The sequence below is a fragment of the Pseudophryne corroboree genome, chromosome 1 (assembly GCF_028390025.1).
Source record: "Pseudophryne corroboree isolate aPseCor3 chromosome 1, aPseCor3.hap2, whole genome shotgun sequence".
Taxonomy (NCBI): domain Eukaryota; kingdom Metazoa; phylum Chordata; class Amphibia; order Anura; family Myobatrachidae; genus Pseudophryne; species Pseudophryne corroboree.
The window spans coordinates 204,396,913-204,422,560 of NC_086444.1; the positions used below are offsets into that span (position 1 = coordinate 204,396,913).

Here is a 25,648-nt window from a genome sequence, read left to right on the forward strand (position 1 = left end):
ATCCACTGCTATTGCTTGAGGGTCTCTCGACCTGGAACAATATTTCTGAAGCTTCTTGTTGAGACGAGATGCCATCATGTCTACTTGAGGAACTCCCCAAAGACATGTCACCTCTGTGAAGACTTCTTGGTGGAGGCCCTATTCTCCTGGATGGAGATCGTGTCTGCTGAGGAAGTCTGCTTCCCAGTTGTCCACTCCCGGAATGAAAATTGCTGACAGAGCTCTTGCATGCCTTTCTGCCCAGAGGAGGATCTTTGTCACCTCTGCCATTGCCGCTCTGCTTTTCGTTCCGCCCTGACGGTTTATGTACGCAACTGCTGTTACAGTGTCCGACTGGATCTGCACAGGTTGATCTTGAAGAAGATGTACCGCTTGTAGAAGGCCGTTGTAAATGGCTCTCAATTTCAGAACGTTTATGTGTCGGCAGGTTTCCTGACTTGACCATTTTCCTTGGAAGCTTTCCCTCTGTGTGACTGCTCCCCAGCCTCGGAGACTTGCATCCGTGGTTACTAGGACCCTGTCCAGAATCCCGAACCTGCGTCCCTCTAGTAGGTGAGAACTGTGTAGCCACCACAGGAGCGAAATCCTGGCTTTTGAGGACAGGATTATCTTCCGGTGCATGTGTAGGTGGGATCCGGACCACTTGTCCAACAGGTCCCACTGGAATATTCTGGCATGAAATCGGCCAAACTGTATGGCCTCGTAGGCCGCCACCATTGATGTATTGACACTCTTGTTGGCTTCAAAATCTGTTTGACCATTCTCTGGATTTCCAGAGCCTTTTCTACTGGAAGAAATACTCTCTGAACTTCTGTGTCCAGTATCATCCCCAGAAAGGACAATCTTGTTGTCGGTTCCAATTGTGACTTCGGAAAATTCATGATCCAACAGTGTTGTTGAAGTACTGACAGGGAGAGTGCAATGTTCTGGACCAACCGTTCCCTGGATCTCGCTTTTATCAGGAGATCGTCCAGGTAAGGAATTATATTGACTCCCTGTTGTCGAAGGAGGACCATCATCTCTGCCATCACCTTGGTGAATACCCTCGGTGCCGTGGAGAGCCTGAACGGCAACGTCTGGAACTGGTAATGGCAATTCTGTATTGCGAATCTCAGATAAGCTAGGTGAGGAGTATAAATGGGAACATGCAAGTAAGCATCTTTTATGTCTACCGACACTATAAAGTTCCCTTCCTCTAGACTGGAAATCACTGCCCTCAGAGTTTCCATCTTGAACTTGAACCTTTTGAGGTAGAGATTCAGATTTTTCAGGTTTAAAATTGGTCAGACCGAGTCGTCCGGCTTCGGAATTACAAAAAGGCTTGAATAAAAACCTTCTCCTTGCTGTGACAAGGGTACCAGGACAATGACTTGATCCTGACATAATTTTTGAATTGCAGCTGTTACTACTTCTCTGTCTGGAAGAGAAGCTGGCAAGGTCGATTTGAAAAATCGACATGGGGGGACGTCTTGAAACTCAAGTTTGTATCCATGGGACACTATTTGTAAGACCCATGGGTCCAGGCCAGATTGAAGCCAGATCTGACTGAAAAGTTTCAGACGTGCTCCCACCTGAGCGGACTCCCGCAAGGGAGCCCCAGCGTCATGCTGCAGATTTGGCAGAAGCAGGTGTTGATTTCTGCTCCTGCGATCCTGGAGACGCTGCGGATTTCTTTTCTCTTCCCCTTCCTTTACCTGCAAAGAAGGGGGAACCTTTGGCCTTTTTGTATTTGTTGGGCCGAAAGGACTGCATGTGAGAGTGATGTGTCTTTTTCGCCGGTGCAGGAGCATAAGGCAAGAATGTCGACTTACCTGCTGTAGCCGCAGAGACTAACGCATCCAGCCCATCTCCAAACAAGGCCTCACCTTTATACGGGAGAGACTCCATATTTCTTTTGGAATCTGCATCAGCATTCCACTGGCGAATCCACAACGCCCTCCGAGCTGATACTGCCATGGTAGCGGCTTTTGAACCTAAAAGTCCAATATCTTTCATAGCTTCTAGCATGTATGCAGCAGCGTCTTTTATATGACCTAACGTATCTCGTCTCTATCGTATAACGTATCTATCGTATAACGTATCTATCGTGTCAATTTCCGATGACAAGTTATCTGACCATTTCTCGATAGCCCTACTCACCCACGCGCACGCAATGGTGGGCCTGAGCAGTGTACCATTGGCCACATAAATAGATTTTAACGTAGTCTCCAACTTGCGGTCTGCCAGCTCCTTCAGTGAAGCCGTCCCAGGTGCAGGGAGAATCACCTGTTTAGCCAACCTTGACAGGGCAAAGTCTAATACAGGGGGTACTCCCATCTTTTCCTGTCCTCTGCCGGGAAAGGATAAGCAACCTGAATCTTTTTGGGAATCTGAAATTTCTTTTCAGGGTTTACCCAAACTCCCTCAAATAGAGAATTCAGCTCATGAGGAGGGAAAGTTACATTAATTTTCCTTTCTTTATAAAAATAAGCTTTCTCCTGAGATACAGGAGGGCTTTCCGTAACTTCCAAAACTTCCTTTATAGCAACAATCATATATTGAATGCTTTTTGCCATTTTAGGATCTATCCCCCTGGAATCACTATCGTCGACACAGGAATCAGAGTCCGTGTCGGTATCAGTATGTACTATTTGTGCAAATGGTCTTTTATGTGACCCAGCAGGGTCGCCTATGGATGAAGAGGCAAAACTATGAAAAATCACATCTTCCACTGATTTTCTCCAGCTCTCTGCATGAGACTCAGACTTATCTAATCTCTTACTGATATGATTCACACTATCACGTAATTCTTTCACCCATTCAGACTCATGGTGTGCCGGCAGCGCCACCACATTACAACTCTGTGTCCCTAAAATGGCTCCCTCAGGGGAAGATCTCCCTGCCTCAGACATGTCACACACGTGTACAACCACACCACAGACACTCCAGGACTTATAGGGGACCGACCCACAGTAAAATCTGTCAGGACACAGATAGGATTTGCCAGCTCACAACCCAGCGCCAGTAACACAATGTCTGTGAAACACAATATGCCCACTGACATGCAGCGCTTTTATAATGTTAATCACACAATTATATAGCACCAATTTTACTGTGCCCCCCCCCTAATTTGCACACTGATACTTGTTCAGCAGTGCAGGAGGACCAGCGTTCTTCTCTGCAGCCTTGAAGGAGAGAAAATGGCTCTGTGCAGTGTGCTGGCTGACTGAGGAGGAAGCCCTGCCCCCTCAATGGCGCGTTTCTCCTCAGCATTTATGAGGTAATTTTTTATACTGGCGGGGGTAGGACTGTGCCTCAACAACTTATGCCCATTATTATGCCAGTTTCAATAGGTTTCATGCTGCCCAAGGTGCTCCCCGCGCCCTGCACCCTGCAGTGCCTGTGTATGTGTGGACAACACGGCGCGCTGCGTTCCCGCCAGCCTCGAGGTACCTTTAGCCGTCACTTTGATTGAAGATCCTTTCATCTAACACTCACCTGTCTTCTGACTTCTGGCTCTGCAAGGGGGGTGACGGCGTGCTGTAGGAGTGAGCACATAGCCGCAGCTAGCGTTCAGTACCCTTCAGGAGCTAATGGTGTCCTGTCAGCCAGAAGCAGAGCCATGAAACTATTCAGGAAGTTGGTTCCTACTTCTTCCCCCTAAGTCCCACAAAGCAGGGAGACTGTTGCCAGCAGCCTCCCTGAAAATAAAAAAACCTAACATAAGTCTTTTCAGAGAAACTCAGTAGAGCTCCCCTGGAGTGCATCCAGTCTGCCTGGGCACATTTTCTAAACTGAGGTCTGGAGGAGGGGCATAGAGGGAGGAGCCAGTTCACACCCTTGAAAAGTCTTAAAGTGCACATGGCTCCTGCGGAACCGTCTATACCCCATGGTACTGAAGTGGACCCCAGCATCCTCTAGGACGTATGAGATATATATATATTTATATGTATATATGTGTGTGTGTGTATGTATGTATGTATGTATGTATGTATATCTATGGGATTTTTCGTAATTCACAAAGTTACCTGCACAGATTTTTCCAATAAGTCGCTGCTGTTTCTTTCTTTGCTCTCCGATCCCAATAAGCTCTGTGCTTGGTAGAAGTAATTGATACCAAGGTCACACCAGATATTTGCAGACAGCTGAAGCTTCAGTGCCCGACCATAACACCTGTAGCAATGAAAGATGTTTACCAATTCATTATTTCAATACTTTGTGTGTTTACTGGCCCATTGTCTACTTAACTCAATCTTTAACTGTTGTCAGTTAGTATTTTTATACTGTAATTCATTTTATACAGACATAAGGAAGACTGCAGCAGTGGTTATGAATAAGTGGGCACTGCATACGCTACCCTCTAGTGGTGTGGTCTCTGAGGACAGCTCACCAAGACTCATAAACTGGTCCTACTGTATAAATTGCTGTTAAAACAGTAGATTGCAATAGCCCACAGCTGAGGAAAAACAAATATGTTTTTGCATATACAGTAGGTGCATACCTATGAGCATTTATATACCTAATCCATCCTCATAAGGAACACCCAACCATCTACCCCGGCTTCTCCCATCGTAACTTCACCCCACCCTCCACCCTGTCCTGCAAATCCAGCAACATTACAGTTGTATGTTTTGCATATTTGTAGATCAACTTAACCAACATATCATACCGCAATTAGTTAAACTTGATCACTTACATGTTAAGACCTAATGCACAGCAGAAATCAAAGTGTCTAAATCAGAGGTTCTCAAATGCGGTGCTCAAGGCACCCCAACAGTGCAGGTTTTAGGTATATCCATGACTCAGAACAGAAAGTTAAATCACATTGACTGAGGTGCTAATTAAGTCACTTGTGGCCAAGAATGGATAAACGTAAAACCTGGACCGTTGGGGTGCCTTGAGGAACGCGTTTTAGAACCTCTGGCATAAATGAAAAACTATGCAAATAAGAGTTAATGCTTGTTTCACATAACTTATGGCTTAGCAGTTCCTACCTTCCCCCTATCTCCAAGATCTCAGATTTATTCATTAGCTGTTGGCCCTTGTTCTGCCCAAGAAGGGCACCCAGGACATTAACCCGGGCCTTGGCAGGTGAGACCATATGTAGGCAGGTGCATACATCACCAAGCAGTTTCCACAGGCATAAGAGATCAGGCCGCTGCTGAACAGCTCTGAAATCAACAAATGACATTATTTGTTAGCGTTGCACATATTGGGGCTGATGTTGAACATAAGTCAGATTTGTGTACGTACGTATCTTATGTGTTGTAAAACTGTGCATGCTCTGGAGAGGAACATGTGCATCTATAGACGATGCAGTGTCATAGTCACCTCAATCACATCTCCACTCGCGGCTGAACAGGTGACAACTGGGCTGTACACTAGGTCCAGTGATGGCTTGCTGAGGGAATTACAGGCTACAGATATGTCCTCCTACTACCTTAACTGCAGTCACATTAAACATAATTTTCTAGTCGAGCCTAGTCATGAGTGCATTTACCAACTCCGGGCATCTTTTTGTGCAGTTTTTTCCCTGTAACTGCATCTTATTTGCATCGCCATATGAATAAGACGCACAAGCAGACTCTGGTGATTTCCTGGAAAACACTGTAATGTATCATTTTGTATGCAGCCGAACACAGAATATAGGAATGCAACATATCATTTTTTTTTGTGTAAACTGTTTTTATTGATTAAAGCAGCAGACAAAACATTACAGCAATACTTTTCCAAAATAAGGGGGGGGGGGGGACACAAAAACATCACATATCATATATGTCAGTACACTACACATAGAGCGCCCAAAGTAGAAAAATTATTTGTCTGCTTCGCTTACAACATCAGAACTTATAAAGGAGGAACATTTTAACAAAACAGCATAGTAAAATGGGAAAGAGGAAGAAGAGAGAGAAGAGAAGAAGGAAGAAGGAGAAGAGAGGGAAAATTAAGACGGGTAGAGACAGATGTGAGAGTCTGCGCAGTAGGGACAGGTTGTTTGGGGAACGGAGGGGGGATCTCCACCAATTAAGGGTCTGAGACATATTATAGAGATATCGTAATCGGAATATGGATATGAATATGGGTATGAATATGAATATGGGGGGGGGGGTTATGTCGCCATGTAGGACCGATACAAAGGTGTATCCTTAAAGTCGTACCAGGGAAACCAAATAGCTATAAAGTTAACGGTGTTCCCGGATGAGAAGGAGACAAGGTCTTCCATATCTAAAAAGTAATCGACCTTTGTGAACCATAATTTAATCGAGGGTGGTGAGGTGGATCTCCAAAGGATTGGAACAACCGCTTTTGCTGCGTTGCTAAGGTGTCTCAACAGGGAATGTTTGTAGGAGTGTGTTCCTGCGGGGGTGTGGTTGAGGAGCCAAAAACCTGGGTCTTTCGGGATCTCATCTCCCACTATCTGTTCGGTGCATTTAAATACCTCTGCCCAAAATGGGGTTATAAGAGGGCAATCCCACCAAATATGTATAAAACTCCCTGGGGCGTTTTTGCATCTCCAGCACAGATTCGAGAGAGAGGGAAACATTTTATTGAGAACAAGAGGAGTCCTATACCACCTATATATAAGTTTATAGAGGGTCTCTAATGTCGATAAGCATAGAGAACTCGCCTGGGCATTCTTAAATACGGAATCCCAGTTAATCTGCGTAGGCAGTCCTGACAGTTCCTTCTCCCAGGAAGTCAGAAAGGTAGGAGGTTGCGGGAAAAAGTTTTCCATGATAAGCGCATAGATTTGTGAGATAGTATGTGTGGGAGAACTGGGAGAGGTGCATAGTCTTTCAAACCCGGTGAGATCCCTAGTTATGTCAGAGAGGTTCTTAGAAGATGATATGAAATGATGAACCTGCAGGAACCTCCAAAACTCAGCACTATGTAGGTTCCAAGAAGACTGAACATCTGAAAAGGAGCGCACCCTACCCGAGCTCACCAGCTGACCGACTCTAAAAATCCCGGCTTCCGCCCATGGAGCGAAAGCTGTCCCGTGAAGACCTGGAGCAAACTCGGAGTTATAGAGAAGGGAGGTTAGGGGGGACCATTTGGAGGATATATGGCTCTGGGATCTCAGCGTGGCCCATAATTTGAGCGTGGGGGAGACCGTGGGGTGTGAAACCTTCGGGAGGGTAGGAAGCCAAGGTGCAATTTCAATATAATGTGGGAGACAGCCCTCCTCTAGTAGGACCCATTGTTTGCGGTCTTTAGCGCGCGTCCATTCCAGAATCCTATTCAAATGTACTGCGTGGTAGTAGTTAGGGATATGTGGGAGTTGTTGCCCCCCTTGATGTTTTCTCCTAAATAAAATGTCGTGTTTAAACCTGGGTGGCTTACAACCCCATACAAATGCGCGAATAAGATTCTGGACTTCTCGGAGCCAAAGCAGGGGGATGTGTATCGGAAGGGTCTGGAGAAAGAATAGTATCCTAGGGAGGGCATTCATTTTGACAACGTTAATCCTGCCGAACCAAGACAGTCTTAGTTTCTTCCATTTCTGGAAATCTAGGCGAAGCCTAGCCAATAAGGGGTTAAAATTTAGGGAGAATAATTTGGATAAATCGTTGGTCAGTAACACCCCCAAATATTTTAGTTTGTGATCATGCCAGGTAAAAGGGAAGGCATGTTTCAGGCCCTCTACTATATCGGGGGGGAGTAGTTAAATTCATGGCAATAGATTTGGAGTAGTTTATTTTGAAATTAGAGAGGGCTCCAAACTTCTCAAATTCTGTCATCAAGTTTGGCAAAGAAGTGACCGGTTTTGTGATTATAGCGAGTAGATCGTCGGCATATAAGGCCAGTTTGTATTCAGTCCCTTTTACTAACAAACCCGAAATACTCGGGTTAGCCCTAATGCTTCGAGCTAATGTTTCCATGCAAAGGACAAAGAGCAATGGGGACAGTGGACAGCCCTGTCGCGTGCCATTGGAAATTGGAAAGGAATCAGAAAGGGAACCATTAATCCTAATTTTGGCGGACGGGGAGGTATAAAGGGATAGGATTCTGTGAAGACAAGCGTTACCGAGTCCCAGATGCTTCAGTATACCAGCCAGAAAGTCCCAGTCCACTCTGTCAAATGCTTTTTCAGCATCGGTCGACAGTATGACTGATGGGGATGAAAGCTGGCCGGCATAGTGAATCATGTTGAGCACTTTAGAGGTATTATCCCTAGCATCTCGGCCTAAAACAAATCATGCTTGATCTCCATGTATCAGACCAGGTAATAATAGTTTAAGGCGGTTTGCAATCAATTTGGCAAAAAGTTTTATGTCTATATTTAATAGTGAGATTGGCCGGTAACTGGAGCAAAGACTGGGGTCTTTACCCTCCTTGGGTAGAACTGCAATATGGGCTTCGAGAGATTGTGGGGAGAAAGGCGATTGTTCTGATATGGTATTAAAGGCTCTCGTGAGTATAGGGACTAATTTCTCTTTAAAGGCTTTGTAATAGGCAATGGTATATCCATCAGGGCCGGGACTCTTGCCGTTGGGAGAGGATTCAATAGCTTTCTTAACCTCTTCAGTAGAAAACGGGGCATCTAGATCTTCTACTTCTTTTGTGGATAGCATGGGGAAGTCTAAGGCCCGTAAGTAGTCAGCTATGGCTGTTTGATGGGACAACTTGTCAATTCTTCCGGTCGAACCAGAGAGGTTATACAGAGTGGAATAATATGCCCTAAAGGCCCTAGCGATGTGGGGTGTCTGGTGTTGGGATTGGCCGTGGCTATTTTTAATTGTGTGAATAAAAGCAAGAGCACGTTGTTCTCTAAGTGCTTTGGCTAGTAATTTCCCAGGTTTATTGCCCCATTGATAGTATCTGCTACGGCACTTCCGATAAGAAAACTTGACTATCAGAGAGTAACTTATTCAGATCTGCCCTAGCAGCTTCGAGATTGGCATAATGTTGTGGGGTTTGGGATTTTTTATGTAGAAGCTCGAGAGATTGTATTCTAGACAATAAATCACCCCGAAGTTTCTCCCTCTGCTTTTTGCGGAAGGATCCTATCTGAACACAAACCCCCCTAATGACACATTTGTGAGCTTCCCAGACTGAAACTTTGGAAATGTCATCTAAGTCATTGGTACAAATATAAGAATCTAAAGCGTTGTCGATTCGGGACCTACAGTCTGCGTCTTGCAGAAAAGTGTCGTTAAAACGCCAGGACCATTGGCGATGTGTACTGGGAGGCAAGCGTAAAGTGAGGTTAACTGGGGCATGATCTGACCACACAATCTGTCCTATAGAGGCATCAGAAAGGAGGTGTAAGTGTCGGTGGCTCAGAAACAAGTAATCAATTCTGGAATATGTCTGATGTGGGTGTGAGAAAAAGGAGTAATCTATCTCAGTAGGGTGCGTCAGTCTCCATGTGTCAATCAGCTGGTGGTCGAGCAGGGCACGCCTCATTCCCCTATGCTCCCTCTCCGGCCTGCAGGAGATCTTTTTAGAATTGTCCTGGCGGGGATCTAGGGTCCAATTTAGATCACCTCCCATCACCACCACCCCCTCCAAGAGAGGTTCCGCGTTATCTAGAACTGAGGATATAAAGGAAGGTTGTTTAGCGTTAGGAGCGTATATGTTCAGGAAAGAGAAACGTTGACCATGTATGTCGCATTTCACCAGCAACCCCCTACCCTCAGCTATTCTATGGGAGGCAATATTAAGGACAGGCAGGTGGCGAGCCAGCAATATAGCCACACCCAATGTCTTACCAGCAGAGTTATTAAACAGGAAAACATGAGGATAATAGTGACATTTTAGGGACGGCACGTGTCCCATCTTGAAATGTGTTTCCTGAATAAAAGCAACGTCAACTTTCTCATCTCTAAGCCATTTAAGAAGTTTAGACCTTTTCTCAGGAACATTCAACCCTTTGACGTTAAGGGTAGTTACGTGTAGATCATTCACCCCCATTATCAGGCGGACCTAATTGCTTCACATTAGTCTTTCCTACGGCAGACACTGGGGAAGGTGAAGGGAGAGCAGCAAGGGAAGGAGATAGGAAAAAAGGGGGGAAAGCAAAGAAAAGAAGAAAAAAAGATACAGCGTGGGAAGCCACGCCGAGAGGTACTTTGCCATTAAACAGGGATGATAAAACTACAAAAAGAACTGCTGCAAAAAGGACAGGAGCGGAATCCTGCCGACTCCCAGTCCAAAGAAACAGGGGATGCAGCATAGTGGGGGTCCTACGGGGGGCCCAGGACAGTGACTATCCACTAGATAGAATCTAAACAAATGTGTGGTATTACCGAGGTGTGCACAAAGGCACAAGTGAAACAAAAATAAAAATATAAAAGCTTATATAAAAGTGTACATATAATCCTCAAACTATCAAACCAGGTTTCATGAAGGCTGATCAATTATGTATGTGGATATCGACAACAAGATAATGAATTCAGCGTGAAAATAAACCAAAATAACATGTCGACGACATCACTTATCTATGAAATCAAAGCAACTGTATACTATTACTAAGTTACAAAAACCGATCTCACGTGTGAGCAACACATATCACTATATAAGAAAAAAAAGAAAACTCAGTGTATAACATGGGTAGCAAGTAAATTTACGTCCGTTCGGGACGAGACTTCTCATTCAGGGAGGCTCTGAAGAACGTGAACCAGGAGTGGCTCCCCGCCCCCGTGGGGGACGAACTTGCTGCCACGCGTCGTCTGGAGGGAGCACAACAGGCAAGTCCGGTAGGTGGTGAAAAGCGTCCCAATCTGGTAACGGTACCGGAGGAATTCCCAAGGTCGTGAAGAAGGTCTGTAAATCCGAAGGTCTAGAGAGACTCGCGACTTTGCCACCATGAGAAACCTGGAGGGAGAAAGGGAAGCCCCATCTGTATTTCAGCTCGAGTTTCCTGAGAGAGTCTGTAAGAGGTTTCAAGGCTCGACGTTGTTGTAAGGTCGACCAGGCAAGGTCAGGAAATATCTGAATCTTGTCCCCTTGAAAGACAATACTGTCCAGCTGACGGGCCGATTTCATTATTTCCTCTTTTTGGACATAATAATGGAGCCTGCAAATCACGTCTTGTGGTCTGTCGGAGGGTAGGCCGCGAGGACGGAGGGCTCGGTGAGCTCTATCAAATATAATGTCCTTGTTCGGATCCAGGTCAATAAGTTCTCCAAATATCGTAGATAAGGCGGCTGTCAGGTCAGCCTGTTGGACACTCTCAGGTAAGCCCCTGACTCTGATATTATTTCGCCGGCCGCGATTATCCATATCCTCAATACGTGATTTTAGAAAAGAGATATTGTCCCGTTGGTGAGATAGCACCTCCCGAAATGTAGTCAGAGAATCCACAGTAGACGATTCATGGCGTTCCAGGACATCAACTCGAGTCGCAATTTGGGACATATCTTGTCGGAGCGCTGTCACTTCCTGAGTGATGGTGGAAAGCAAGCGAGTCTCCAAGGCTGAGAAATCTTGTTTCGTGGGAAGTGTCCTTACATGAGACAATATCTCGCTTATCTCCGCAGACAGAGAGAGGGCCTGCGGAGGCAACGGAGTCCCAGGGGATGCCATGTCGTCCACCGGGCCGTGTAGAATCGGGGAGGTCGGGACAGTAGAGGGAGTAGCGGGGATTGAGGTTGGAGAAGTTAAGAACTGACGTAGGTCCGACGAATGTCGGTTCGCGGGGGATGGGATCGCGCCCGGCTTGGTCTTGGCCTTGTTTTTCTTTATCCCTCTCACCATGAGATCGGTCTTCAATTAAAGCAGTTTAGAATTACACTTTCACATATCCTCGGCAGCGTAAAGCATGTGGGTCGTCACCGTGCAAAAGCCCCCACGTGGCCTTAGGGTAGCATCAGGCAGGCAGGCACATGGCTAGGGATCCATACGTCAACTCACAGTGGCAATACATCCGACTTGGCCTAATTGAGGTGTATCTGCGGGACCCTGGGCCGCTAAGCAGGGAACCGACTGATGCAGAAACCTGAATGGATGGATGGGGGGGGGGGCACTTCGGCAGATGGTATATATCACAAAGGTCTGTGTGGCCCAACCTTATATGCACCCCTCCCCTCTTCTCGGGCAGTCGCTCTGCAGACTTTGAGCAGCACAGATTAAAGGGCTAAATGAGAGGGGTTCCAGCAGAGCTCAGCCGACACGCGTCCTCTTTGTTAGCTTGTTAGGCTACACCCCGGCAAGAGTGGTTTTTAATAACCCCTACAGCTAGAAACATAGGAGGTAGTAGAGCTTCACCTCCTCACAGCCCCATAACATGAAGTATGGGCGTGCAGCCCCTAAACAAAATGGCGCCGCCGGCCTCCTATGCAGGGCCTCGGCGGCCTTGGTACCTGTAGCCCGCTAAGAGCGTTGGTGGCAGCGGTGTGTAGTCTCCCCGCTACAGGGTCCGCTCGTAGCAGGGGCAGAAAGGAGAGCACAGTGTGCAGCGTCCTGGTCCCAGGCTCGCCGCAGTCACTTCCGCGCCAATCGCGGGTCCCCGCTCCGGGCAGCGCAGCTGAAGGGGAGCGCACTTGTCGGGTCAGCCAGGCGGGGGACAGGTGAAGGAGCGGTGGAGGGATGAGGAGGGTCTCGACTGTGCCCACAGGACACGAGTGCCTCACTTCCGGTCCGGGTCCGTGAATGAACAGAGACCCTTGCTTCAGATGGGGAGGTAGGCCGCAACCCGCACGGGTGCAGGAGGCACCCGCCGGCTCCGCAAACCACACACCCCAGTGCAGGTAAAAGATATAAGTTTAGTAATGCACTGATCTGTGGAAATAGCAGCCCTAAACAGTCAGTTTATATTTTTCTCAGGCAGGAGCCCCAATCCAGCACGACTGCCTGGATCTGATGCTAAGCCACGCCCCCGCAACATATCATTTTAATCAGAAGAGACTGCATATTATTGGCATAGTGATGCGAAGAAGACACATTTTCAGCAAAAAGACCCAGCTCACTTGTGCCAGGCATCTCACGGTGCATTGCGTATTGAGCCTAGATATATGAGGACATATCTGTATGCAGGGTTCAGCAGGCACATACTGTACATATGGCTGTTATCAGAAGAATCTATTGCATCAGGAAAAGGGCTGGTGGAAGAGGGCACTGCTTATTATGATGGCTAAGTGAACCAAATGGGTTGGTCCGACCACATATGTGAGTACAACGCAGTCTATGGGCAAATATATTGTCTTCAACTGTAACTCAATGCTGTCCTGTTTTATTTGATTATGTACTCTATAATTGGGTGCAGCATATACATTGTGGTGTCATATAAATAAAGTGTAATAATAATGATAATAATAAGAATTTACTTACCGATAATTCTATTTCTCGGAGTCCGTAGTGGATGCTGGGGTTCCTGAAAGGACCATGGGGAATAGCGGCTCCGCAGGAGACAGGGCACAAAAGTAAAGCTTTTCCGATCAGGTGGTGTGCACTGGCTCCTCCCCCTATGACCCTCCTCCAGACTCCAGTTAGGTACTGTGCCCGGACGAGCGTACACAATAAGGGAGGAATTTTGAATCCCGGGTAAGACTCATACCAGCCACACCAATCACACCGTACAACTTGTGATCTAAACCCAGTTAACAGTATGATAACAAAAGGAGCCTCTGAAAGACGGCTTCCTACAACAATAACCCGATTTTTGTAACAATAACTATGTACAAGTATTGCAGAATAATCCGCACTTGGGATGGGCGCCCAGCATCCACTACGGACTCCGAGAAATAGAATTATCGGTAAGTAAATTCTTATTTTCTCTATCGTCCTAGTGGATGCTGGGGTTCCTGAAAGGACCATGGGGATTATACCAAAGCTCCCAAACGGGCGGGAGAGTGCGGATGACTCTGCAGCACCGAATGAGAGAACTCCAGGTCCTCTTTTTGCCAGGGTATCAAATTTGTAGAATTTTACAAACGTGTTCTCCCCCGACCACGTAGCTGCTCGGCAGAGTTGTAATGCCGAGCCCCTCGGGCAGCCGCCCAAGATGAGCCCACCTTCCTTGTGGAATGGGCATTTACATATTTTTTGCTGTGGCAAGCCTGCCACAGAATGTGCAAGCTGAATTGTACTACAAATCCAACGAGCAATAGTCTGCTTAGAAGCAGGAGCACCCAGCTTGTTGGGTGCATACAGGATAAACAGCAAGTCAGATTTCCTGACTCCAGCCGACCTGGAAACTATATTTTCAGGGCCCTGACAACATCCAGCAACTTGGAGTCCTCCAAGTCCCTAGTAGCCGCAGGTACCACAATAAGCTGGTTCAGGTGAAACGCTGACACCACCTTAGGGAGAAACTGGGGACGAGTCCACAGCTTTGCTCTGTCCGAATGGACAATCAGATATGGCTTTGTGAGATAAAGCCGCCAATTCTGACACTCGCCTGGCCGAGGCCAGGACCAACAGCATGGTCGCTTTCCATGTGAGATATATCAAATCCACAGATTTGAGTTGTTTAAACCAATGTGATTTTAGGAATCCCAAACTACGTTGAGATCGCCCAGTGCCACTGGAGACATCAAAAGGGGGTTGTATATGCAGTACTCCCTTAACAACTTCTGGACTTCAGGAACTGAAGCCAATTTCTTTCTGGAAGAAAATCGACCGGTCGAAATTTGAACCTTAATGGACCCCAATTTGAGACCCATATACACTCCTGTTTGCAGGAAATGTAGGAATTAACCTAGTTGAAATTCTTCCGTGGAGCCTTCCTGGCCTCACACCATGGAACACATTTTCACCTAAGCAGTGATAATGTTGTGCGGTCACCTCCTTCCTGGCTCTGACCAGGGTAGGGATGACCTCTTCCGGAATGCCTTTTTCCCTTAGGATCCGGCGTTCACCCGTCAACGCGGCTGCGGTAAGTCATGGAACAGACATGATTCTTGCTGAATCAAGATCCTTTCTAGTATCTCTTGAAGTTCCGGGTACCAAGTTCTTCTTGGCCAAACCGGAGCCACGAGTATAGTTCTTACTCCTCTCCTTCCTATCATTCTCCATACACTGGGTATGAAAGGCAGAGGAGGGAACACATACACCGACTGGTACACCCACGGTGTTACCAGAGCGTCCCAGCTATTGCCTGAGGGTCTCTAGACCTGGCGCTTCATGTGGGACGCCATCATAACCACCTTTGGTCTTTCCCAACGGTTTACAAACATGTGGAAACTTCCAGATGAAGTTCCCACTTTTCCGGGTGGAATTCATTCATGCTGAGGAAATCTTCCTAGTTGTCCACTCCCGGAATGAACACTGCTGACAGTGTTATCACATGATTTTTCGCCCAGCGAAGAATCCTTGCTGTCATTGCCCTCCTGCTTCTTGTGCCGCCCCGTCTGTTTACGTGGGCGACTGCCATGATGATGTCCTACTGGATCAGCACCGGTTGACTTTGAAGCAGAGGTCTTCCTAGGCTCAGAGCATCGTAAATTGCCCTTAGCTCCAGTATATTCATGTGGAGAGAAATCTCCAGACTTGACCACACTTCCTTGGAAATTTCTTCCCTGTGTGACTGTTCCCCAGCCTCTCAGACTGGCATCCGTGATCACCAGAACACAGTCCTGAATGCTGAATGTGCTGCCCTCTAGAAGATGAGCACTCTGCAGCCCCCACAGAAGAGACACCCTTGTCCTTGGAGACAGGGTTATCCGCTGATGCATCTGAAGATGCGATCCGGACCATTCGTCCCGCAAATCCCCCTGAAAAGTTTTTGCGTGAGATCTGCCGAATGGAATCGCTTCGTAAGAAGCCACCATTTTTCCCAGGACTCCTGTGCATTGATGCACTGATACTTGGCCTGGTTTTAGGAGGTTTCTGACTAGGTCGGATAACTCCCTGGCTTTCCCCTCCAGGAGAAATACCTCTTTCTGGACTATGCCCAGAATCATTCCTAGGAACAGCAGACGTATCATCGGAAAACAGCTGCGATTTTTGGAATATTTAGAACCCACTCGTGCTGTCGTAGAACTACTTTAGATAGTTCTTTTCCGACCTCCAAGTGTTCTCTGGAAACTTGCCCCTTTCAGGATATCGTCCAAGTAAGGGATAATTAAGATGCCTTTCTTCTTTTAAGAATCATCTTTTCGGCCATTACCTTGGTAAAGGCCCGGGGTGCCGTGGATAATTCAACGGCAGCGTCTGAAACTGATATTGACAGTTCTGTATCACGAACCAGAGGTACCCTTGTTGAGAAGGGCAAATTTGGACATGGAGGTAATCCTTGATGTCCAGGGACACCATATAGTCCCCTTTTTTCCGGTTCTCTATCACTGCTCTGAGTGACTCCATCTTGATTTGAACCTTTTTATGTAAGTGTTCAAAGATTTCAGATTTAGACTATGTCTCACCAAGCCGTCTGGCTTCAGTACCACAATATAGTGTGGAAGACTAATACCCTTTTCCTTGTTGTAGGAGGGGTACTTTGATTATCACCTGCTGGAAATACAGCTTGTGAATTTTTTCCCAATACTGCCTCCCTGTCGGAGGGAGCCGTTGGTAAAGCAGGCTTCAGGAACCTGCGAGGAAAAAATGTCTCGACTCTCCAATCTGTACCCCTGGGATAATACTTGTACGATCTAGGGGTCAACTTGCGAGTGATCCCACTGCGCGCTGAGACTCTTGAGACTAACCCCCCACCTCACCTGAGTCCGCTTGCACGGCCCCAGCGTCACGCTGAGGACTTGGCAGACGCGGTGGAGGGCTTCTTTTCCTGGGAAGGGGCTGCCTGCTGCAGTCTACTTCTCTTTCCTCTATGTCTGGGCAGATATGACTGGCCTTTTGCCCGCTTGCCCACATGGGAAACGGAAGGATTGAGGCTGAAAAGACAGTGTCTTTTTCTGCTGAGATGTAACTTGGGGTAAAAAGGTTGGATTTCCCAGCTGTAGCCGTGGCCCCCAGGTCCGATGGACCGACCCCAAATAACTCCTTCCCTTTATACGGCAATACTTCCATGTGCCGTATGGGATCTGTATCACCTGACCACTGTCGTGTCCATGAAATCTTCTGGGAGATATGGACAACGCACTTATCTTGATGCCAGAGTGCAAATATCCCTCTGTGCATCTCGCATACATATATATAGAATGCATCCTATTAAATGCTCTATATCAATAAAATATTTTTAGTCAGGGAATTCGACCAAGCCAACCCTGCATCTCCAGGCTGATGGCGATCGCTGGTCGCAGTATAACCACCGTATGTGTGTATATACTTTTTAGGATATTTTTCCAGCTGCCTATCAGCTGGCTCCTTGAGGGCGGCCGTATCTGGAGACGGTAACGCCACTTGATAAGCGTGTGAGCGCCTTATCCACCCTAAGGGGTGTTTCCCAACGCGCCCTAACTTCTGGCGGGAAAGGGTATAACGCCAATATTTGCTATCGGGGTAAACCCACGCATCATCACACACTTCATTTTATTTTATCTGATTCAGGAAAAACTACAGGTAGTTTTTTCACTCCCACATAATACCCTTTTTTGTGGTACTTGTAGTATCAGAAATATGTAACACCTCCTTCATTGCCCTTAACGTGTGGCCCTAATGAGGAATACGTTTGTTTATTCACCGTCGACACTGGATTCAGTGTCCGTGTCTGTGTCTGTGTCGACCGACTGAGGTAAATGGGCGTTTTTTTAAAAACCCCTGACGGTGTTTCTGAGACGCCTGGACCGGTACTAATTGTTTGTCGGCCGTCTCATGTCGTCAACCGACCTTGCAGCGTGTTGACATTTTCACGTAATTCCCTAAATAAGCCATCCATTCCGGTGTCGACTCCCTAGAGAGTGACATCACCATTACAGGCAATTTCTCCGCCTCCTCCAACATCGTCCTCATACATGTCGACACACACGTACCGACACACAGCACACACACCTGGAATGCTCTGACAGAGGACAGGACCCCACTAGCCCTTTGGAGAGACAGAGGGAGAGTTTGCCAGCACACACCAAAAAACGCTATAATTACATAGGGACAACCTTATATAAGTGTTTCTCCCTAATAGCATCTTTATATATATATTTATATCGCCAATTAGTGCCCCCCTCTCTGTTTAAACCCTGTTTCTGTAGTGCAGTGCAGGGGAGAGCCTGGGAGCCTTCTCTCCAGCCTTTCTGTGAGAGAAAAAATGGCGCTGTGTGCTGAGGAGATAGGCCCCGCCCCTTTTCCGGCGGGCTCGTCTCCCGCTCTTTAGTGAAGTTTGGCAGGGGTTAAATATCTCCATATAGCCTCTGGGGGCTATATGTGAGGTATTTTTAGCCAGTATATAGGTTTACATTTGCCTCCCAGGGCGCCCCCCCCCAGCGCCCTGCACCCTCAGTGACAGCGTGTGAAGTGTGCTGAGAGGAAAATGGCGCACAGCTGCAGTGCTGTGCGCTACCTTTAGAAGACTGTCAGAGTCTTCAGCCGCCGATTCTGGACCTCTTCTAACTTCAGCATCTGCTAGGGGGCCGGCGGCGCGGCTCCGGTGACCATCCAGGCTGTACCTGTGATCGTCCCTCTGGAGCTGATGTCCAGTAGCCAAGAAGCCAATCCATCCTGCACGCAGGTGAGTTCACTTCTTCTCCCCTCAGTCCCTCGTTGCAGTGATCCTGTTGCCAGCAGGACTCACTGTAAAATAAAAAACCTAAGCTAAACTTTCTCTAAGCAGCTCTTTAGGAGAGCCACCTAGAATTGCACCCTTCTCGGCCGGGCACAAAAATCTAACTGGAGTCTGGAGGAGGGTCATAGGGGGAGGAGCCAGTGCACACCACCTGATCGGAAAAGCTTTACTTTTGTGCCCTGTCTCCTGCGGAGCCGCTATTCCCCATGGTCCTTTCAGGAACCCCAGCATCCACTAGGACGATAGAGAAAATAATAATAAATACACACAATTTAGCTTTGTGTGTGCAATGTGGGAACAGCTGATTTGTGTTCAACTCTGCACTGACCACTTTAAGAGTATATGTGAATATTGTATATATGAGGGTTGCTTAGTATTAATGTTGTATCGGGATTCGTTCTGAGATCCCGGCTGTCGGGATCCTGGCAGCTGTCAGAACACCGATGCCAGAATCCAGAAAAGGTCAGGATCCCAGCACCGGAAACCTGACACCCGCAATCCCGAACGCAAGTATAGCCAGAGCGGTTAGGGTTAGGCTTCGAGAAGGGAAGGTTAGCTTTAGCCGCCAATCGGGGAGATAAGGTTGTGGGTGTGGGTGGGGTGGTAGGTTAAGGTTAGGCTGCAGGGAGCAGAGGTTAGGGTTAGGCACCACCGGGGAGGGTTTAGGTTTAGGTACAGGGATAGGCTACGGTAAGTGAGTTAGGTTTAGGTACTAACCAAGTAGGTTAGGGTTAGGTTGCGGTAAGGGAGGGTTATCTTCAACCATCAGGATGCCGGCATCAGTAATCTGACCACCGGCATCCCGTTCGCCGGGATCTCATACCCAACCCGTTGTATCATTAAGTCATACTTGCCTACTTTTGAAAAAGCATTTCAGGGAGATTGTTAAAGCACCTATAAGCGCGGTGTTAAAGTAGGTGTATGCTGCTACATCTGAGAGGTATCTCATCAAAATGACTTACATATAAATGTAAATGAACCCCAAAGTAGTTAGTAAGATCTACTTGCTGATGAAAAGAGAGTGATACTTTTCAGAGCTTGTTCATTTATTGGGTTTTACAAGTAGTTCCATAAAAGCGCCACAAGAAACCTTATTTGAAAATGTATGTAGCCATAGAGCTCATTATGCCTTATAACCAATGCACTGATGATCCCATCTGAATGTACAGTATATAGCTCTGATTTCTGTTTTTCCCAATAATATAACAGCTACATAATGGGGGTAAGATGCAATCTGGGAGTTTGCTAGACTAAACAGGGAATAAGGGAGATTGCTGCTATTTGAAGGAGTCTCCCTGACAATCAGGGAGAGTTGACAAGTACAGTATGCATTAAGTTGAAATAATGAGGATTAAAACCTGAAACAGAAATAATTCTACAGTATATGTAATACTTTATTACAACAGTGAAATAAATCTATACAGCGAGTTGCAACTTTGCCCAACAGTCAGCAACAAACCATAACTTTAGAGAAAATAAGATTTTAAACCTACCGGTAAATCTTTTTCTCGTAGTCCGTAGAGGATGCTGGGGACTCCGTAAGGACCATGGGGATAGATGGGCTCCGCAGGAGACATGGGCACTTTAAGAAAGACTTTGGATCTGGGTGTGCACTGGCTCCTCCCTCTATGCCCCTCCTCCAGACCTCAGTTAGAGAAACTGTGCCCAGAGGAGACGGACAGTACGAGGAAAGGATTTTAGTTAATCCAATGGCAAGATTCATACCAGCCACACCAATCACACCGTATAACTTTTGATATACTATCTAGTTAACAGTATGAAAAATCAACATAGCATCGGTCCAAAACCGATGAAACTATAACATAACCCTTATGTAAGCAATAACTATATACAAGTCTTGCAGAAGTAGTCCGCACTTGGGACGGGCGCCCAGCATCCTCTACGGACTACGAGAAAAAGATTTACCGGTAGGTTTAAAATCTTATTTTCTCTAACGTCCTAGAGGATGCTGGGGACTCCGTAAGGACCATGGGGATTATACCAAAGCTCCCAAACGGGCGGGAGAGTGCGGATGACTCTGCAGCACCGACTGAGCAAACAGGAGGTCCTCCTCAGCCAGGGTATCAAACTTATAGAACTTTGCAAAGGTGTTTGACCCCGACCAAGTAGCAGCTCGGCACAGCTGTAGTGCCGAGACCCCTCGGGCAGCCGCCCAAGAAGAGCCCACCTTCCTAGTGGAATGGGCCTTAACCGATTTTGGTAACGGCAATCCTGTCGTTGAATGCGCCTGCTGAATCGTGTTACAGATCCAGCGAGCAATAGTCTGCTTTGAAGCGGGAGCGCCAACCTTGTTGGCTGCATACAGGACAAACAGCGCTTCTGTCTTCCTGACTCTAGCCGTTCTGGCCACGTAAATTTTCAAAGCCCTGACTACATCAAGGGACTCGGAATCCTCCAAGTCACGCGTAGCCACAGGCACGACAATAGGTTGGTTCATATGAAAAGATGAGACCACTTTAGGTAGGAATTGAGGACGAGTCCGCAAATTCCGCCCTATCCATATGGAAAACCAGATAGGGGCTTTTATGTGATAAAGCCGCTAATTCCGAAACTCGCCGAGCCGAAGCCAAGGCTAACAACATGACCACCTTCCAAGTGAGATATTTTAACTCCACCGTTATGAGTGGTTCAAACCAATGTGACTTAAGGAAGCTTAAAACCACGTTAAGGTTCCAAGGCGCCACCGGAGGTACAAAAGGAGGCTGAATATGCAGTACTCCCTTCACAAACGTCTGTACTTCGGGAAGAGAGACCAATTCCTTTTGAAAGAAAATGGATAAGGCCGAAATCTGAACCTTAATAGATCCTAATTTTAGGCCCAAATTCACTCCAGTTTGTAGGAAGTAAAGGAAGCGGCCCAGATGGAATTCTTCCGTAGGAGCATTCCTAGCCTCACACCAAGAAACATATTTTCGCCATATTCGGTGATAATGTTTAGATGTCACATCCTTCCTAGCCTTTATTAGCGTAGGAATGACCTCATCCGGAATACCTTTCTCCGCTAGGATCCGGCGTTCAACCGCCATGCCGTCAAACGCAGCCGCGTTAAGTCTTGGAACAGACAGGGCCCCTGTTGCAGCAGGTCCTGTCTTAGAGGAAGCGGCCACGGATCTTCTGTGAGCATCTCCTGCAGATCCGGATACCAGGTCCTTCGTGGCCAATCTGGAACAATGAGGATTGTTCTCACTCCTCTGTGTCTTATTATTCTCAACACCTTGGGTATGAGAGGAAGAGGAGGAAATACATAGACCGACCGGAACACCCACGGTGTCACCAGGGCGTCCACAGCTACCGCCTGAGGATCTCTTGACTTGGCGCAATACCTTTTTAGCTTTTTGTTGAGACGGGATGCCATCATGTCTATTTGGGGCAGTCCCCACCGACTTGCAATCTGCGCGAAGATTTCCTGATGAAGTCCCCACTCTCCCGGATGCAGATCGTGTCTGCTGAGGAAGTCTGCTTCCCAGTTGTCCACTCCCGGAATGAACACTGCTGACAGTGCGCTTACATGATTCTCCGCCCCGCGAAGAATCCTGGTGGCTTCCGCCATTGCCACTCTGCTCCTTGTGTCGCCTTGGCGGTTTACATGAGCTACCGCGGTGACATTGTCTGACTGGATCAGAACTGGTTTGTCGCGAAGTAATGCCTCCGCTTGACGTAGGGCGTTGTATATGGCCCTCAACTCCAGGACGTTGATGTGGAGACAAGTCTCTAGGCTTGACCAAAGACCTTGGAAATTTCTTCCCTGTGTGACTGCTCCCCAACCTCGGAGGCTTGCGTCCGTGGTCACCAGGATCCAGTCCTGTATGCCGAACCTGCGTCCCTCTAGGAGGTGAGCACTCTGCAGCCACCACAGGAGAGATACCCTGGCTCTGGGGGACAGGGTGATCCGCTGATGAATTTGTAGATGTGACCCGGACCACTTGTCCAGTAGGTCCCATTGGAAGGTCCTCGCATGGAACCTGCCTAAGAGAATGGCTTTGTATGATGCCACCATCTTCCCCAGGACCCGAGTGCAGTGATGCACTGACACCTGTTTTGGCTTCAACAGGTTCCTGACCAGAGTCATGAGTTCCTGAGCTTTTTCCGTCGGAAAAAAAACCCTTTTCTGGTCTGTGTCCAGAATCATGCCCAAGAAGGTCAGACGAGTCGTAGGAACCAGCTGCGACTTCGGGATATTGAGAATCCAGCCGTGTTGCTGTAACACCTTCAATGAAAGTGACACGCTGTTCAGTAATTTCTCTCGAGATCTCGCTTTTATGAGGAGATCGTCCAAGTATGGGATAATTGTGACACCTTGCTTGCGCAGGAGCACCATCATTTCCGCCATTACCTTGGTGAAAATCCTCGGGGCCGTGGAAAGCCCAAACGGCAACGTCTGAAATTGGTAATGACAATCCTGTATCGCAAATCTCAGGTACGCCTGATGAGGTGGATATATTGGAACATGAAGGTACGCATCCTTTATGTCCAGGGATACCATAAAATCCCCCCCTTCCAGGCTGGCGATGACCGCCCTGAGTGATTCCATCTTGAACTTGAACCTTTTCAAGTATAGGTTCAGGGATTTTAAATTTAAAATGGGTCAGACCGAACCGTCCGGTTTCGGGACCACAAACAGGGTTGAGTAATATCCCCTCCCTTGCTGCAGTAGGGGAACCTTGACCACCACCTGTTGAAGATACAATTTTTGAATCGCATCTAACACTAACTTCCTCCCTGAAGGGGAAGCTGGCAGGGCCGATTTGAAAAACCGGCGAGGGGGCACCTCTTCGAATTCCAGCTTGTATCCCTGAGAAACAATTTCTATTGCCAAGGGATCCACCTGTGAGTGAACCCAGATGTGGCTGAAAAGTCGAAGACGTGCCCCCACTGGAGCGGACTCCCTCAGGGGAGCCCCAGCGTCATGCGGTGGATTTTGCAGAGGCCGGGGAGGACTTTTGTTCCTGGGAGCTAGCTGTGTTGTGCAGCTTTTTTCCTCTGCCCTTACCTCTGGCAAGAAAGGACGATCCACGTACTTTTTTGCTTTTATTTGAACGAAAGGACTGCATTTGATAATGAGGCGCTTTCTTAGGCTGTGAGGGAACATAAGGCAAAAAATTCGATTTACCTGCCGTAGCTGTGGAGACGAGGTCCGAGAGGCCTTCTCCAAATAATTCCTCACCCTTGTAAGGTAACAACTCCATATGCTTCTTCGAGTCGGCATCACCCGTCCACTGTCGGGTCCATAAGACTCGCCTAGCAGAAACAGACATAGCGTTTATTCTGGAACTCAGTAAACAAATGTCTCTTTGAGCATCTCTCATATATAACACAGCATCTTTTAAATGCCCTAGGGTCATTAAAATGGTATCCTTATCAAGGGTCTCAATTTCCGCTGATAAGGAATCTGTCCATGCTGCTACAGCACTACAAATCCAGGCCGACGCAATTGCCGGTCTGAGTATTGCACCAGAATGTGTGTAAATGGACTTCATGGTAACCTCCTGCTTGCGGTCAGCAGGATCCTTGAGGGTAGCCGTATCTTGGGATGGCAGCGCTATCCTTTTTGATAAGCGCGTCAATGCTTTGTCTACCCTAGGAGAGGATTCCCACCGTATTCTGTCCATTTGCGGGAAAGGATACGCCATAAGAATCCTTTTGGGAACCTGTAGTCTTTTGTCTGGGGTTTCCCAAGCTTTTTCGCATAATTCGTTCAGCTCATGTGAGGATGGAAAGGTGACCTCAGGCTTTTTCCCTTTATACATGTGTACCCTCGTGTCAGGGACAGGGGGTTCCTCAGTGATATGCAAAACCTCTTTTATTGCAATAATCATATATCGAATACATTTAGCCACTCTTGGCTGTAATTTTGCATCATCGTAGTCGACACTGGAGTCTGAATCCGTGTCGGTATCTGTGTCAACTATTTGGGATAGTGTGCGCTTCTGAGACCCCGAAGGTCCCGACGACATTGGGACAGACATGGTTTGACTTCCTGACTGTTCCCTAGCCTCAGCTTTGTCTAATCTTTTGTGCAATAAATTTACATTAGCACTTAAGACATTCCACATATCCATCCAGTCACTCCCCCTCCTCCTTAGGTGAGCCTTCAACCTCATACATGTCGACACACGCGTACCGACCCCCCCCCCCCCACACACACACACACGGAAGCTCTTTTCTGAAGACAGGTTCCCCACCAGGCCCTTTGGAGAGGCAGAGAGAGAGTATGCCAGCACACACCCCAGCGCTATATGACCCAGGAAAAAACACAGAATGTTTACCCAGTAACGCTGTTATAAATGTATATACGCCAATTATGTGCCCCCCTCTCTTGAAGAACCCACTGTCACCGTCAGTAAGCAGGGGAGAGTCCGGGGAGCTTCCTCTCAGCGCTGTGCTGTGGAGAAAATGGCGCTGGTGAGTGCTGAGGGAGAAGCCCCGCCCCCTCGGCCGTGGGCTTCTGTCCCGCTCACAATTCCCAAAAACATATCGGGGGCTCTTTATATACATGTACAGTGCCCAGCTGTACATGTATATACAGGTTGAGTCTCCCTTATCCAAAATGCTTGGGACCAGAGGTATTTTGGATATCGGATTTTTCCGTATTTTGGAATAATTGCATACCATAATGAGATATCATGGTGATGGGACCTAAATCTAAGCACAGAATGCATTTATGTTACATATACACCTTATACACATAGCCTGAATGTCATTTTAGCCAATATTTTTTATAACTTTGTACATTAAACAAAGTGTGTCCACATACACACAACTCATTTATGTTACATATACACCTTATAAACACAGCCTGAAGGTCATTTAATACAATATTTTTAATAACTTTGTGTATTAAACAAAGTTTGAGTACATTGAGTCATCAAAAACAAAGGTTTCACTATCTCACTCTCACTCAAAAAAGTCCGTATTTCGGAATATTCCGTATTTCGGAATATTTGGATATGGGATACTCAACCTGTATGTACTTTTGCCATTAGAGAGGTTTTTATTGCTGCCCAGGGCGCCCCCCCTGCGCCCTGCACCCTTACAGTGACCAAAGTGTGTGAGGTGAATGGGAGCAATGGCGCACAGCTTCACCGCTGT

General features: G+C 47.3%; 1 protein-coding gene across 4 annotated transcripts in view; it reads right to left on the reverse strand.

Moving 5' to 3' along the window:
* SKIC3 (SKI3 subunit of superkiller complex) overlaps positions 1-25,648 on the reverse strand; it is a 441,476-nt gene that overhangs the window by 236,494 nt on the left and 179,334 nt on the right. For all 4 annotated transcript variants that reach the window (XM_063964031.1, XM_063964029.1, XM_063964032.1 and 1 more), the window contains exons 19-20: positions 4,974-5,150; positions 4,008-4,152 (exon numbers count right to left, since the gene is read on the reverse strand). In XM_063964031.1, coding sequence (XP_063820101.1) covers positions 4,008-4,152; positions 4,974-5,150 — 322 coding nt within the window. The remainder of the gene's footprint in view (positions 1-4,007; positions 4,153-4,973; positions 5,151-25,648) is intronic.